Source organism: Chrysochloris asiatica, unplaced genomic scaffold, assembly GCF_000296735.1.
Source record: "Chrysochloris asiatica unplaced genomic scaffold, ChrAsi1.0 scaffold00103, whole genome shotgun sequence".
Classification (NCBI taxonomy): domain Eukaryota; kingdom Metazoa; phylum Chordata; class Mammalia; order Afrosoricida; family Chrysochloridae; genus Chrysochloris; species Chrysochloris asiatica.
Genome location: NW_006408621.1, coordinates 11663834 through 11678999, shown reverse-complemented (window position 1 = coordinate 11678999; position 15166 = coordinate 11663834). Strand labels below are relative to the sequence as shown.

At 37.4% G+C, this 15166-nt stretch overlaps 1 protein-coding gene across 1 annotated transcript in view; it reads right to left on the bottom strand.

Moving 5' to 3' along the window:
* The window catches only part of RBBP8 (retinoblastoma binding protein 8), a 124713-nt gene that overhangs the window by 15587 nt on the left and 93960 nt on the right, over positions 1–15166 (bottom strand). The window contains exons 14-16 of the mRNA XM_006867292.1: positions 14764–14907; positions 10724–10793; positions 2102–2198 (exon numbers count right to left, since the gene is read on the bottom strand). Coding sequence (XP_006867354.1) covers positions 2102–2198; positions 10724–10793; positions 14764–14907 — 311 coding nt within the window. The remainder of the gene's footprint in view (positions 1–2101; positions 2199–10723; positions 10794–14763; positions 14908–15166) is intronic.

Below are 15166 nucleotides of genomic sequence, written 5' to 3'. Positions count from 1 at the left end.
TATATAAAAAAGGTGGCATAAATGACTGACTCTGGTAATAAGAAGAACTAGACCTTAGACTAGTTACACTTAGTTACAGATACACTTAATGAAAATTTAAGAGAACTTTCATTGTCATCTACTTGTATCTCCCAGGTCACAGTCTGCATATTGTTGTTAGGTGCCATCGGGTCAGCACCAACTAACAGCATCTTATACACAACAGAATGAAACACTGCCCCATCCTGGGCCAACCTCACAATTGTAGCCACTCATGAGCCCATTGATGCTTCCACTATGCCAATCCATCTCGCTGGAGGTCTTCCTCTCCTTCTCTGACCCTCTACCTTACCAAACATGATATCCTTCTCCACCAACTGGTCCCTCCTGACAATATGTCCGAAGTATGACAGACAAAGTTTGGCCATCCTGGCCTCCAAGAAACACTCTGGCTGCACTTCTTCCAACACAGATCTGTTGGTTCTTTTGGCAGCTTACAATATTCTTACAATATTTTGGCACTTACAATATTCTCCTCTAATACCAAAACTCAAAAGCATATCAATTCTTCTATGGTCTTCCTTACTCACTGTCCAGCTTTCACATGCATATAACGTTATTGAAAATACCATGGCTTGGGTCAGGTGCACCTTAGTCCTCAAGCTGATGTCTTTTCTCTTCAACACTTTAAAAAGGTCTTGTGCAGATTTGCCGAATGCTATACGTCATTTGATTTCTTGACTGCTGCCTCCCTGAGTGTTGATAGTTGACACAAGAAGAATGGAGTCCTCGACAACTTCAATCTTTCCTCCGTTGATAAGAATGTTGTTTATTGGTCCAGTAGTGAGGATTTTTGTTTTCTTTACATTAAGATGCAATCCATACCGAAAGCTGTGCTCTTTGATCTTCATCAGTAAATATTTGCAAGCAAAGTTGTATCATCTGCATATCACAGGTTGTTAATGAGTCTTCCTCCAATCCTGATGCTACACTTTTCTTCATATAACCCAGCTTCTCGTATTATTTGCTCAGCATACAGGTTGAATAAGTATGGTGAAAGAATACAACCCTGTCACACACCTTTCTTAATTTTAAACCATTCAGTGTTCTCATGTTCTGTTAGAACAACTGCTTCTTGGTCCATGTACAGATTCCTCATGAGCACAATTAAATGTTCCGGAATACTCATACTTCACAATGTTGTCCATAGCTTGTCATGATCTACACAATCGAAAACCTTTGTGTAAACATCGATATCTTAAGAATTAGTGAACTGAAATGGACTGGTATTGGCCATTTTGAATCTGACAACAACATGGTTTACCATGCCTGGAATGTCAAATTGTAGAGGATTGGTGTTGCATTCATTGTCAAAAAGAACATATCCAGATCAGTCATGAGGTACAATGCTGTGATAGGATAATGATATCCATGCATCTACTGGGAAGACCAGTTAATACCAACACACCAACAACTAAACCCAGTGAGGATGAAATAGAATTCTACCAGCTTTTTCAATCTGAAATTGATCAAATATGCAATCAAGATGTATTGATCATTATTGGTGATTGGAATGCAAAGGTTGGGAGCAAAGTGGAAGAATCAGTAGCTGGAAAATATGGCCTTGGTGACAGAAATGATGCTGGAGATCTCATGATAGAATTGTGTAAAATCAATGATTTGTTCATTTCAAATACCTTCTTTAGACAGCATAAGAGACAACTATACACATGGACACAGAATCAAATTGACTACATCTGTGGAAAGAGACGATGGAAAAGCTCCTTATCACCAGTCAAAACAAGGCAGGGGCAGACTGGAACAATCAGTTGCTCATATGCAAATTCAAACTGAAGCGGAAGAAAATGAAAACAAGTCCATGAGAGCCAAAATAATGACCTTGAATATATTTCACCTGAATTTAGAGATCATCTGATGAACAGATTTGACAGTCTACATACTGTATATTATTCCTCCTATTAATCATTCTATTATTCCTGGCTCAAGTCCGGTTACTAGATACAAATAAAGTTTGCATCTATGTGCTATAATACCATTCATTTATGATCTATAAAGTCATAATTTAAAAAAACAACTGGAAGGTATTTACATTAGTACTTACATTTTCACATTCCTTACATGTATGTCCAAGCAGTCTTTTTCTCTCTTGTTTCTTCCGAACCACCTCAATATGAGGAAAGTTTTGTAAGCTAGATTCCCTGAGGGAAAAAAAGGAATTAAATTTAAAATTAATCCATCTGTCACAACAAAGATACTTGGTTAAGGATTTAAATAATAAAGGTGAGAGCTAAAAGAAGAAATCCCAAAGCATTCATTCATTTTATTTGACTAGAGAAATAAATTATTTCTTAATCCATTCTTCATGAAATATTCATTGTTGTTATTCGGTGCTGCTGAGTCAGTTCCAGCTCATAGTGACCTTACGCACAGCAGAGCGAAACACTGCCCGGTCTTGCTGCTGTCACTGCATCAATCCATCTCATTGGGGGTGCTTCGTCTTTTTTGTTGACCCTCCATTTCACCAAGCATGATGCCCTTCTCCGGAACTGCTCCCTCCTCATAATCTGTCCGAAACATGAGAGACCAAGTCTCACCATCCTGACTTCTGAAAGAAGCATTCTCACTGACTTCTTCCAAGACAGATTTGTTCGTTCTTCTGGCAGTCCATGGTACTTTTAATATTCTCCTCCAATACCGTAACTCAAAAGCATCAATTCTTCTAAGGCCTTCCTTATTCATTGTCCAACTTTCACATGCATATGAGACTACTTAAAATACCATGGCTTGGTCAGGCATATCTTAGACCTCAAACTGACATCTTTCCTCTTGAACACTTTGTAGATCTCTTGTGCAACAGATTTGCTTAATGCAATACGTCATTTGATTGTTAACTGCTGTCCATGAGTGTTGACAATGAATCAAAGCAAAATGAAGTCTTTGACAAATTCAATCGTTTCTCCACTTATCATGATGTTATTTATTGATCCAATGGTGAGGATGTTTGTTTTGTTTACATTGAGGTGCAACCTATAATGAAGGCTATGGTCTTTGATCTTCATCAGCAAGTATTTTAAATCCTCTTGACTTTCAACAAGAAAAGTATAATCTGCATATCACAGGTTGTTAACAAGTCTTTTTCCAATCCTGACACCCCTCATCTTCATATAATCCAGCTTTTTGGATTATTTGTGCAACACACAGACTAAGTACGGTAAGAGAATGCAGCCCTGGCACATACCTTTCCTGAATGTAAATCATTCAGTGTCTCCTTGTTTTGTTAGAACTACTGACTGCCTCTTGGTCTATGTACAGGTTCTTCATGAGCACAATAAAGTGTTCCAGAATACCCATTCTCTACAAAGTTGTCTATAGCTTGTCATGATCCATGTGGTTGAAAGCCTTTGCATAGTCATTATTCTCTGCTTTCAGCCAAGATCAATCTGATGTCAGCAGTGATATCCCTTGTTCCACGTCCTCATCTGAACCTGGCTTGAATCTCTGGCAGTTCCCTGTCAATTACTGTTGCAGCTGTTTTTTAACTGTCTGTAGCAAAATTTTACTTGTATGTGATATTAATTTTGCTTTCTGTTGAGTCACCTCTCTTTAGAATGGACATAAATATGATCTCTTCCAATCAGTCAGACAGCACTCTTCCAAATTTCTTGGCATAGCTGAGTTAGTGCCTCCAGTGCTGTATTAGTTTGTTTAAAGATGTTAATTTGTATTCCATCACTTACTGAAGCCTAGCTCTTTGCCAATGCTTTCAGTGCACCTTGGACTTCTTTCAATACTATTTACTCTTAACCATATGCTACCTCTTTTTTTAAAAAATAAGTTTTTATTGTGAACTGAGTGATAGTTTACACAGGATAGTTTACACTCATCCTACAGTACATCATTTCGCTGCAATGATTACAATCCCCTCCACGCATCATCATTCAACAGTATTTGCTTCTATGTCATTCTTTTTTTTTTTTTGATGTACAGCAACACACATAGGAATTTCATATGCTCCCCCTCTTGAAATGGTTGCACATCAACAATTTCTTTTTGGTACAGTGACTCTGTGTATCTCTTCAATCTTCTGTTGATACTTTCTGCATCATTTAATAATATTTTACCTATACAATTCTTCAATATTGCAAGTCAAAGCTTGCATTTTTTCTCCAGTTCCCTTAGCTTGAGAAATGCTGTGTGTGTCCTTCCCTTTTGATTATCTAACTTCAGGTCTTTGCAAAGTTCATTAAAATACTTGCCTTTGTCTTCTAGAGCTATCCTTTGAAATGATCTGTTCAGCTCTTTTCCTTCCACATTTGCTTCATGTGCTTTTACAGTTTGTTGCTAGAAAGCACATTTCAGTCTCTTCTGACATCTATTTCGGTCTTTTCCTTCTTTCTTGTCTTCTTAATGACTTTTGGTCTTTTTTCTGTATGATGTTCTTGATGTTATCCTACAACTCTTCTGGTCTTTGGTTATTAGTGTCTAATGCATCATTCTTGAGATGATGTCTAAATCAGGTGGGATATGTTCAAGGTCATATTTTACTTCTCGTGGACTTAAATTAAAACTCATGTTTTAATTTCTTCAGCTTCAGCCTGAACTTTCTTATGAGCTATTGAAGGTTTGTGTCACAGTCTACCACTGGCCTTGTTTTGGCTGATGAAATGGAGTTTCCCACCATCTCTTCTCACAGATGCAGTCAACTTGATTTCTGTGTATGCCATGTGGTGAGATCCATGTGTATAGTTGTGTTTAATGTTGTTTTAAAAAGATATCTGCAATGAATACGTCATTGGTCTTGCAAAATTCTATCATGCAATCTCTAGCATCATTTCTATCACCAAGGCCATATTTTTAAACTACTGATTCCTTCTTCTTTAATGCCAATCACCAATAATTACCAATACACTTTTTTTCTTTTATACAATCTACATATTACACTTTCACTTTTTCAGTGGGGAGAGGGCCTAGGGTCCAGGCTGTGGTCAGGAAAGAGAGTGTGACATCTCAAAAAGGAAAAATAATCTATCCGTTGTTTGAAGGAGGAGATGATAAATGTACTGTAAAGAAAACTGCTGCTGTTGCTGTTAAGTGCTGTCAAGTCGGTTCTATATAGGGTCTCTAAGGAGTGGTTAGTGGGTTTGAACTGTTCATCTTGTTGTTAGTAGTGCTTATCCTAGAGCGCTACACCATGGCCCCTTTAGGGAACTAGGACAATTAAAACTTGTTTTGTTTATTTTATTCCAGAGCATTACTGCTTAGTAAGGCAGGATATAACAATGGCAACATAGTGGTTCTCTTTTTCTATGACTGTTCTATCCATAACCTTTTTTAGATAATCTTCATAAATAAGGGATGACTACACCTGAGATTCCCATGAGTCAGAATTGACACAATGGCAAATAATTTTTGTGTATAGGATATATAAGTAATTGTGCTTCTCCACTAGAATATGCAGGTAAACTGATTGCTTTTGGTTTGCCTTATTTCTACACCACCTTCTGGAAGCATGAGAAAGGGGATATAAAAAAAAAACCTTCAATTCTATCTTTACTAGGTATCCTATACCCGGTCCTTCACTAGGTTTGTTGTTGTTGAGTGCTACTGAGTCAGTTCTGACTCACAGCAATCCTATATAGTGTTTCTGAGGAGCTGCTGGTGGGATTGAACTGCCAACCTTATTGTCAGCAGCCCAGTGCTTATCCTACAGTGCCACACCAGGACTCACTAGTCTGTATCTTTTATTTGTGCCAGACACTGTGCCATGCATACAATTGCTGCCATTATTTCATTTTAATTTTGCAAATTTTGAAAAGATGGAATGGCCTCAAAGATAACTTACCATACTAGGAAATGATAAAACCCCAAATCAAACCCTTGATCATGCCACTGCACTGAGCTTTTGCTTTTATAGTTCCTAACCAGCTGCCTCCAACCAGTGAAGAACATCATCCCATATACCTTATCTCATATAATTCTAAGAAGCCAAGTGGAATTTATTTCATCACTTCCTGACTGCAAGGTGCCAACATCTTTCTAGTCACCCAAGCCAAAAAGGTAAGAGTCGGTCTCAATTTTTTCCTCTACTCCTAATCATATGTCCAATAATTTTTCAAATACTATATGTTTTGCCTCCTATATAATCATGAATCTCTTCTACCCTACTGCCATTGATCAAATTCACAACCTTCTCAGGGCTTTGTTGCATCAACCTTTTAGCTCATCTCTCTGCTTCCAGTACTATCCCATTTAAATTTACCTTTCATACTACAGCTAGATTTAACAATCTAAAATGCAAAGGTGAGCAAGCTGCAAAGGAGAAAGTTTAGTCTATAACAAGGGGCATAGGATCCTATGGAGTCGCTGGGTAGGTAGTACAAATGGTTATGCTTTGGTTACTAATGGAAAGGTTGGCTGTTCAAATTCACCCAGCACTGCTTGGGAAGAAAGGCCTGGTAATCTACTTCCGAAAGGTCACAGACACAGAATCTTTATATGCAGGCCTAGTCTAAAACATGGAGTCACTACATATTGCAATGGACTCAGTGGCTATTGGTGATGGTAAATGGTCCTTACAGTCTATATAGAACTATTTATTTATATGGTTGTTGTTGTCGCTGTTAATAAGTGCTGTCAAGTTAGTTCCAACTCATAGTGACCCTGTACAGGGTTTCCAAGGAGTGGCTGGTCGGTTTGAACCGCCAACCTTGTGGTTCGTATTCCAGTGATTATTGTACTATGCCACATCTTATTAAATAACAATATACTATTTTTCCTTCTAACCTCATCTCCAGTCACTTTTACATCTTACTTCATATTCCAGGTTATAGTTCCCTGGTTACACACATTTCTGTTGTCAATTACTTATGCTCTTCCCTCCATTCACAACTCAATTATGTCTAAACCCTTAGCCCTCACTCAGAAAGAATAATCAGAAAGAATAATACCTTTGACTGCTGATCTTTTTAAAAAACTGTTTTGAGATGTCACCCACAAGACTTCCTGATATCACATTAGGCTAACTGCCTCTCTCTCTTTTGTTTAAAATGCTTTTATTGTGAATTGGGTAATACTTTACACGGGAGAATATCAGCTTTACATTCATCCTGTCGTATTTCATTTCATTGCAATGATTACAATCCCCTCCATGCACCATTATTTAACAGCATTTGTTTCCATTCCCTTTTTTTTTTGATGTATACTGAAGCACTCACGAATATACAACCATTTAAACAACCGAAGGGCACACCCTGCAAGCCTGCCCCCTGGCCATCAGCACACAGCCCCTCTCCCTCCCTGAGCCCAGGTCTCCAGCCACTCAATCGCTTCATGTCATCATCTCTGCCTCCATCTCTGGTGTCACTGCTTCTCTTGCACACTGCTCTTCTCCCTTGATGGTCGATTATCAATAGGTCCTGCACACTGCTCTTCTCCCTTGATGGTCGATTATCAATACATCTTGATTGCATGTTTGATCAAGTTCAGACTGAAATAGTTGGTAGAACTGTTTTAATTTGCTCATCACTGGCTTTAGTGGTTGCTGAGTAAATTTGAATAATAGTGGTATTAAAATGGTCTTCCTTGTAGGTGTATGAATAGTATCCTATCACAGACAACATTATACTTCAAGGCAGCTATTGAAATGTTCTTTTTGAAAATGAATGACACTATTCATCAGTTGTCATTCCTGCTATAGTAAGCCATATGATTATCAGATTCAAAATGGCCAGCACCAATCCATTTCAGCTCACTAATACTTAAGATATGGATCTTTATGCATTCCATTTCATTTTTGAAAACTTCCAATTTTCCTGGATTCATGCTTCGTATATTCCATGTTCTGATTATTAATTAATGGATGTTTACAACTGTTTCTCCTAATTTTGAGTTGTGCCATATCAGCAAATGAAGGTCCCGAAAGATTTACTCCATTTATGTCATCATGGTTAACTCTACTTTGAAGAGGCAGCTCTTCCCAAGTTCTATTTTGAATACTCTCCAACCTGAGGGGCTCATCTTCCGGTACTACATCTCACAATATTTTTGTGGTAGGAACCCTGGTAGAGTAGTGGATTATGAGCTGGGCTGCTAACTGAAAGGACAGCAGTTCAAATTTACCATCTGCTCTGTGGGAGAAAGATGAGGTTTTCTGCTCCCATAAAGATTTACAATCTCGGAAACCCTCTATAGGGTTTCTATTAGTCAGAACGGACACAGCTAACACCATAACCACCACCAAAACCTAGGAGTCAGAAAGGCACACAACCACCAATCATAACGTTTAAATATTCAGCATTATGGTGCTGACCATGTTCCACTGCTATACCTAAGTGTTTTCAGTGGCTAAATGTTCACAAGTAGTCTGTCTCTCCTTCTTCTTAATCTGTGTTACTCTAGAAGCTCAGTTGGAACCTGTCCACCACGGGTGACCCTGGTGGTACCTAAAATGCCCGGTGGCATAGCTTCTAGCATCACGGCAACATGCAAGTCACCACATTACAACAAATTCAAAGATGAATGGTGGAATAGTCCTCTGAGTGATAACTATATGCCCAAAAGCCCTGGTAGTGCAATGGGTACACACGTCTCTGCTAACTTAAAGGCTAGTGAAGTTTGAAGCCACCAGCAGCTACACAGGACAAAGAACTAGTGATCTGTTCCCATAAAGATTGCAGCCTTAAAAAATCCACTGGGCACTTTTACTATGCCTATAGGGGTCACTGGTAGTTTCAGTAGCATAGTGGTTATGAGTCAGGCTGGTAACTTCAAGGTCAGCAGTTCGAAGCTACCAGCCATTCCACAGGAAAAAAGATGAGTATTTCTGCTCCCATAAAGATTTACAGCCTTAGAAACACTGTGCAGGGTCACTATGAGTTGGAACTGACTCCATGGCATACCTCTACCACCACCATAGGGTCACCATACATCACAGCTGACAAGACAACACAGCAATAACACTATATGCCAGGTGTTTTTAAGGGCTATTCTTTTTTGTATCTAAAAAGATAACCAATAGTTCCTATTTCTGCTTAACTGGCTGAAAATAACATTAGAAGGAAACATTTATGGTCAAATGATTTTTGATAAGAGTGCTATGTCCAATCAATGGGGAAGTCTCTTTGATAAATGGTGCTGGGAAAATGGGATTTTTTTTTTTACATACAGAAGACTGAAACAAGATCCAAGCATCACACCATACACAAAACCTATTCAAAATGGATCAAGGACCTAAAATTTTTAAGGAAAAATGTAAGAGAAAGATTATGGGGCCTAGTTTTTAAAGATCCATGAGCTATACCAAAAGCATGAGTAGCAAATGAAAAATAAAAATTAAATACTTTTGTTTATCAAAGGAGTTATCAAAATAAAGAGACAACTTACAGACAGAAAAAAGAAAAATTGGGGGAACCATATGTATATATCTGATAAGGATGTAAAAATCAGAATACACAGTGAAACCTCCGATACCCAAGCCCAATGGCACGGACTTGTTTTTCCAGGTTTCACATGTTTCCTGTCACTGACAAGGTGCAATCTTATCATTCTACTGTTCACTTTAGTGGGAAATATTTCCATTTTCCTTCTCTGGCAGGTTTCTGTTTTGTACTACTCTTTATGTCCCGTCAAGTAAAGTCAAATGAGGAGTTATACTGGTGCCATTTAGATGTGGGATATTCAGCAGGCAGGAAATGGGAAACAGATATAAGATACAGGAGGTTAAGTAAAAACCCGATAGTCCTAAATCTTAATTAGAGTTACCAATATGAGCAAGTGTAGTTTAAAAACAAAACAAAAACCTTATTCCTCTCTGTCCCCCTAAAAGTTCTGAATACAATGACTAACCATAGCAACGATTAACCTCAGTGCCCAAACTGTGCCCTAATTACCTCTTCTCACTAAAATAAACTAGGGTTCCTAGAGAAAGGCAGACATCAGGCCAATAGTAGGGAGGGTACAAGAGTCTAGAACATTTCATCCTACCAGAAAATAAGGAAGTTATGAAAGACTTTTAGGGTACTGTTAAAAGAGGCTTTCATTGGGCAAAGATAGGATAATCTGACATCAGTGAGGCTAATAATGGCAATGGGGTGAAATACATCCAATATACTTAAATTCTATAAGTTTATAATGACACTGAATGAAAATCTAATTTGCTAGTTTTCATGTAAAATACAGTAAAACCAACAAAAAATGCACATGGAGTAACTTTTTGAGTAATTCAACTTTCTATCACAGTAACTTAGAAGAAAAAAGGTACCATGCTTTTTTTAATGCATTACCACACCCTAATTCACATCAAAAACAGTATATACATAAATGAAATAGAACTTGTAATGTCTGAACAAAATAGAAAGTAACATCATGGTTTAAAGTCAAGGTACTTAAAAGTTTGTTTTAAATGTTTAAACTCCTTATGACATAATCTCCAAGTACAGCCTAAAGCTCAGTTCTTATACTATATAAAAGTTATAGTACACAATGGAATAGATCTCCAAAGTTCAAGCAATTTTCAAAATAAAATCATTGTTATAATGAAACAGAAAATTACTACTACTACTGTCAAGAAAGAAGGGGATTGTAAAAATTTTTTAAATTGTTTAAAACCTAAAAATATGCTTCAGTTCTTTGTTGTTGTGACTGTAAAGTAGAAAACATTCATTCAATTTTAACTAAAGTAGTAATTTTCTAATCACATCGCTGGTACTAATCAAGACCAACTTACCTTTCATCATCTTTGTAATACGGCTCCACAAACGCTTTCTGTTTGATTTTATCATATTTATCACCATTACCTATAAGTAAAATAAGAATAAATTGAATGCACAACCCACCGAGAGATGATTAGCTTTAGTTTGACAAAGTGACGTACTCATACTTCCATTTTTATTGGGTTTTATACTTTGTTGTTGTTGTTGTTAATTTTGTTGAGTTGGTTCCGACTCATAGCATCCCTGTATAGAGTTTCCAAGGAGCAGCTGCTGAGTTTGAACCACTGACCTTGAGGTTCAAATCGACTTTTGGTGCAAGTCTTTTATCCTATAGAACCATACTACGACTCCTTAAGCAAGTCACATGTATCCAAACTTTCATTTATATTGGATTTCATACTTTTTGTTGTTGTTAAATGCCATCGAGTTGGTACCAACTCATAGCAACCCTATGCACAACAGAACAAAACACTGCCTGATCCTGGGCCAACCTCACAATTGTTGCCATGCTTGAACTCACTGATGAGCTGGTAGTCTTCCTCTTTTTCTCTGATCCTACCAAACATGATATTCTTCTCCAGCGACTGCTCCCTCCTGACAATATGTCCGAAGTATGAGAGACGAAGTTTGGCCATCCTGGATTCCACGGAGCACTCTGGCTGCACTTCTTTCAACACAGATCTGTTGGTTCTTTTGGCAGCCCATGGCACTTTCAATATTCTCCTCCAACACCATAACTAAAAGGCATCAATTCTTCTACAGTCTTCCTTATTCAGTGTCCAGCTTTCACATGCATATGAGGTTACTGAAAATACCATGGCTTGGGTCAGGCGCACCTTAGTCCTCAAGCTGACATCTTGGCTCTTCAACACTTTAAAAAGGTCTTGTGCAGCAGATTTGCCTAATGCAATACGTCATTTGATTTCTTGACTGCTGCTTCCATGAGTGTTGATAGTTGATCCAAGAAGAATGAAGTCCTTGACAACTTCAATCTTTTCTCCATTGATACGAATATTGTTTATTGGTCCAGTGGTGATTTTTGTTTTCTTTACATTGAGATACAATCCATACTGAAGGCTGAGCTCTTTGGTCTTCATCAACAAATATTTTAAGTCCTCTTCACTTTGCTGTTGTTATGTGCCGTGGAGTCAGTTCCGACTCATAGCGACCCTGTAAAGGGTTTCCGAGGCTGTAAATCTTTACGGGAGCAGAAAGCCTCATCTTTCTCCCGTGGAACAGCTGGTAGTTTCGAACTGCTGACCTTGCGGTTCGCAGCCTGATTCATAACCACTACGCTACAAGAGCTCCTTCTTTACTTTAGACACCTGGAAAAAAATCATTTACATTTTCTATAGCTACATTTTTCTTTATTCAAAATGAGGATGGTGCTGATAGTTTTATGTTAGAATTATCAGAGCTAAAAACTGTTATCTCAGAGTGTTACTGGAACTTTAAAAGAATGAATCAAATAGCTATTATTATTGTTTGTTACTAAAGAATTAACAAGAGATAGCTGGTGTGGTGTTGTAGGATATCACTAGACTGCTTATCCTACAACAAGGTCAATGGTTTAAACCCACCAGCTGTTCCTTGGCAACCCTATATAGGGTAGTTATGAATCAGAACTGACTCTACAGCACTTAACAACAACAGCAAAATATCAACTTTTCATATTTCCAGACCATCTAATTAACCTTACTGATTTTAATAATGATCTGTAAGGTAGGTTTTGACTTTGAAATACAAGAGCTTAAATTTTTTATCAGAAATTTTTTTTAACAAAGTAAGAATTGGAGTTTACAGACTTGAATTCCAGGTTGCCAAGACTTATTAAAATAATCGAGACTTACAGAGCATTGTGTAAATTCTGGACATACAATGTAGAATAAGAGACCAGATCTGACCTCATGAAGTTTTGCTATAATCAGTGAAAAAGACAATTATCAAATAACTGACAAATGAGAAGCCATGAGAATATGATGATGTTGCAGGTAAAAGACAGAGTATGTAACAAAGGCCCTGAGATGAGGAAAAGCTCAGTATGCTACAGGAACTAAGAGAAAACCAGTGTGGTTGAGATTCCGTGAGGAAGTTTAGTGAGGTGTTAGGAAGAAGAAGTTGAAAAGAGAACAGGTACCAAGATTATGATAAATCTTGTCTAATGTTCTGTAAACTTGCTCTATCCTATAAGGAAACAGTAAGTAGCACTTCTATGAAACAGGGACCAAGAAAATAAGATAAATGGGCATTAAGAACTAAACTATATGCTGGATACCTGGGAAAAATAAAGTCTGTAAGGGGCTACTTGGTAGGAAATATATGGAACTTTGCTTAGAAAGATGATATTTAACATGTTGGAAAAAAATAAACCCAAACAAAAGCCAAACCTGTACCTTTTAGTTAATTAAAATGCATAATGACCCTGTAGAACAGTAGAACAGCCTCATGGGGTTTCTAAGGCTGTAATATTTATGAAAGCAGACTGCCACATCTTTCTCCTGCAGAGCACTGGTGGGTTCAAACTGCCAACCTTATAGCTAGCAACCAAGCTCTTATCCACTGCACCACCAGGGCTCCTTAAGAGAAATAATAGTAGTCCTGATGGGGCACTGTAGGATAAGTACTGGACTACTAACAGCAAAATCAGTGGTTCAAACCCACCAGACGTTCCATGGAAACCCTATACAGCACTGCTATGAGTTGGAACCAACCTAATAGCACTTAACAACAGCAGATACTCAGAAATGCAGGATTGGGACTCATCAGAGATGTCAAACCTCAACATGCAGATTAGAAGTAATCTTTTCAGAGGTGATTAATAAAAGCCATGTGAAAAAATGAGATGTGAGGCAGAAGACAAAAGTCTTGGTTATAGAGATCAGAAGAATAGTGCAGTGAGGTCACAAAGTCTAACTGAGCAGAACTTTGGGATGATCAGTGTCAAATGTAATTAAAAAAAAAAAAAAAGACAAGTTAGCAGTTAAGTCTCTGTAAAAGAACATTCTTTTCATTGGAGAGGATATCAATTTTCAAAAGGCTTTTCTTGGGGAAAATATGTAAACATGACTTGAACAAATGAATTGTTTTATTACAAAATTTACTTAAGTTTTTGCCATAAAAGGAGCAAGCTAAAGCCTGTGTTCTTTATCTGGTAAGGTCTCACCACTTTGACCTAAGGGTTCTCTTTATAAATAACTTATGGAAACAGAAAAGCACAATCAAGATAGGCTGTATCATAGCAGCATGTCTATCCATTTAACTGGGAGCGCTGGTAGTGTAGTGGTTATGAGTCGGACTGCTAACCTCAAGGTCAGCAGTATGAAACTCCACTGTTCCTAGGGAGAAATAAGAGGCTTTCTGCTCCTGTAAAGATTTACAGCCTCGGAAACCCTATGGAGGGTTGCTATGAGTCAGAGCCAACTCCACAGCACATACTACCACCAGCATATAACAATTTTTGCACTACACTAAAAATTCTGACTACTTTACTCATTATGGAAATGATATTTAGCAAGGCTTTTAACTAACTTTCAATACCGATTCACCTATTTATTCTTTTAACTAGATAAAGTATTCTTTTGATTACTATCCTACCTTAAGAAGAAATGTACAGTACCAAACTAAAATTAGTATTTTGTTCTGACAAATATTTTAAGAAGTCCTGGTGAAGCTGTAGGCTAAGCACTGGATGCAAGGTCAATTTTATTGCAACATCAGTGGTTCAAACTCACAAGTCACTCCTCAGAAACCCTATACAGGGTTGCTGTGAGTCAGAACCAACTCAACGGATGACACTTAACAACTTAGGAGATGTTAATATATGAGGAAGTGGAGTTAAAAGTAAAAAAAAACACTTTGAACTTTTTTTTTTTGCATTTGAACGTTTATAAGTGAAACCATCTTAACAAAGAAAAATTAACTGTGGAAAAACAAATTTATACAAGAAACTTTCATTGTTAATATGCTACGTCAGGCTTCTGTTAATAGTTAGATGCCTTAATTTACTGAACTCTGTGTAACTAAGTAATCGCATGCAAAGTAAAAACAAGCTTACTGTTTGGTTCCTTTGTGGTAGTTGACAATTCTTCCTCTTCATCTGCTACTTGGGGGGAGTTATCTGCCAAATAGGATTCGTATTCCTCGTGTGTTGTCTGATCAAACATATCTTCCAAGCTATCATTCATTTTTCTTTCTCCATCTATATAAAAGAACATTAAATTAGGGTAAAAAGCAAGCCTTTTGCTTTCAATATAGACCAATGTAAAACTCATAGCATTTGCCACATAGATGAAATAACCATAATAAATATCTATGCGCCCAATGAAAGAGCACCAAAATATATAAAGCAAACTCTAATAGATCTGAAGAAAGAAATAGATGAATCTACAAAAATAGTGGGTGATTTTAATACACTGCTTTCAAAAATGGATAGAACAACCAGAAAGAAACTTGACAAA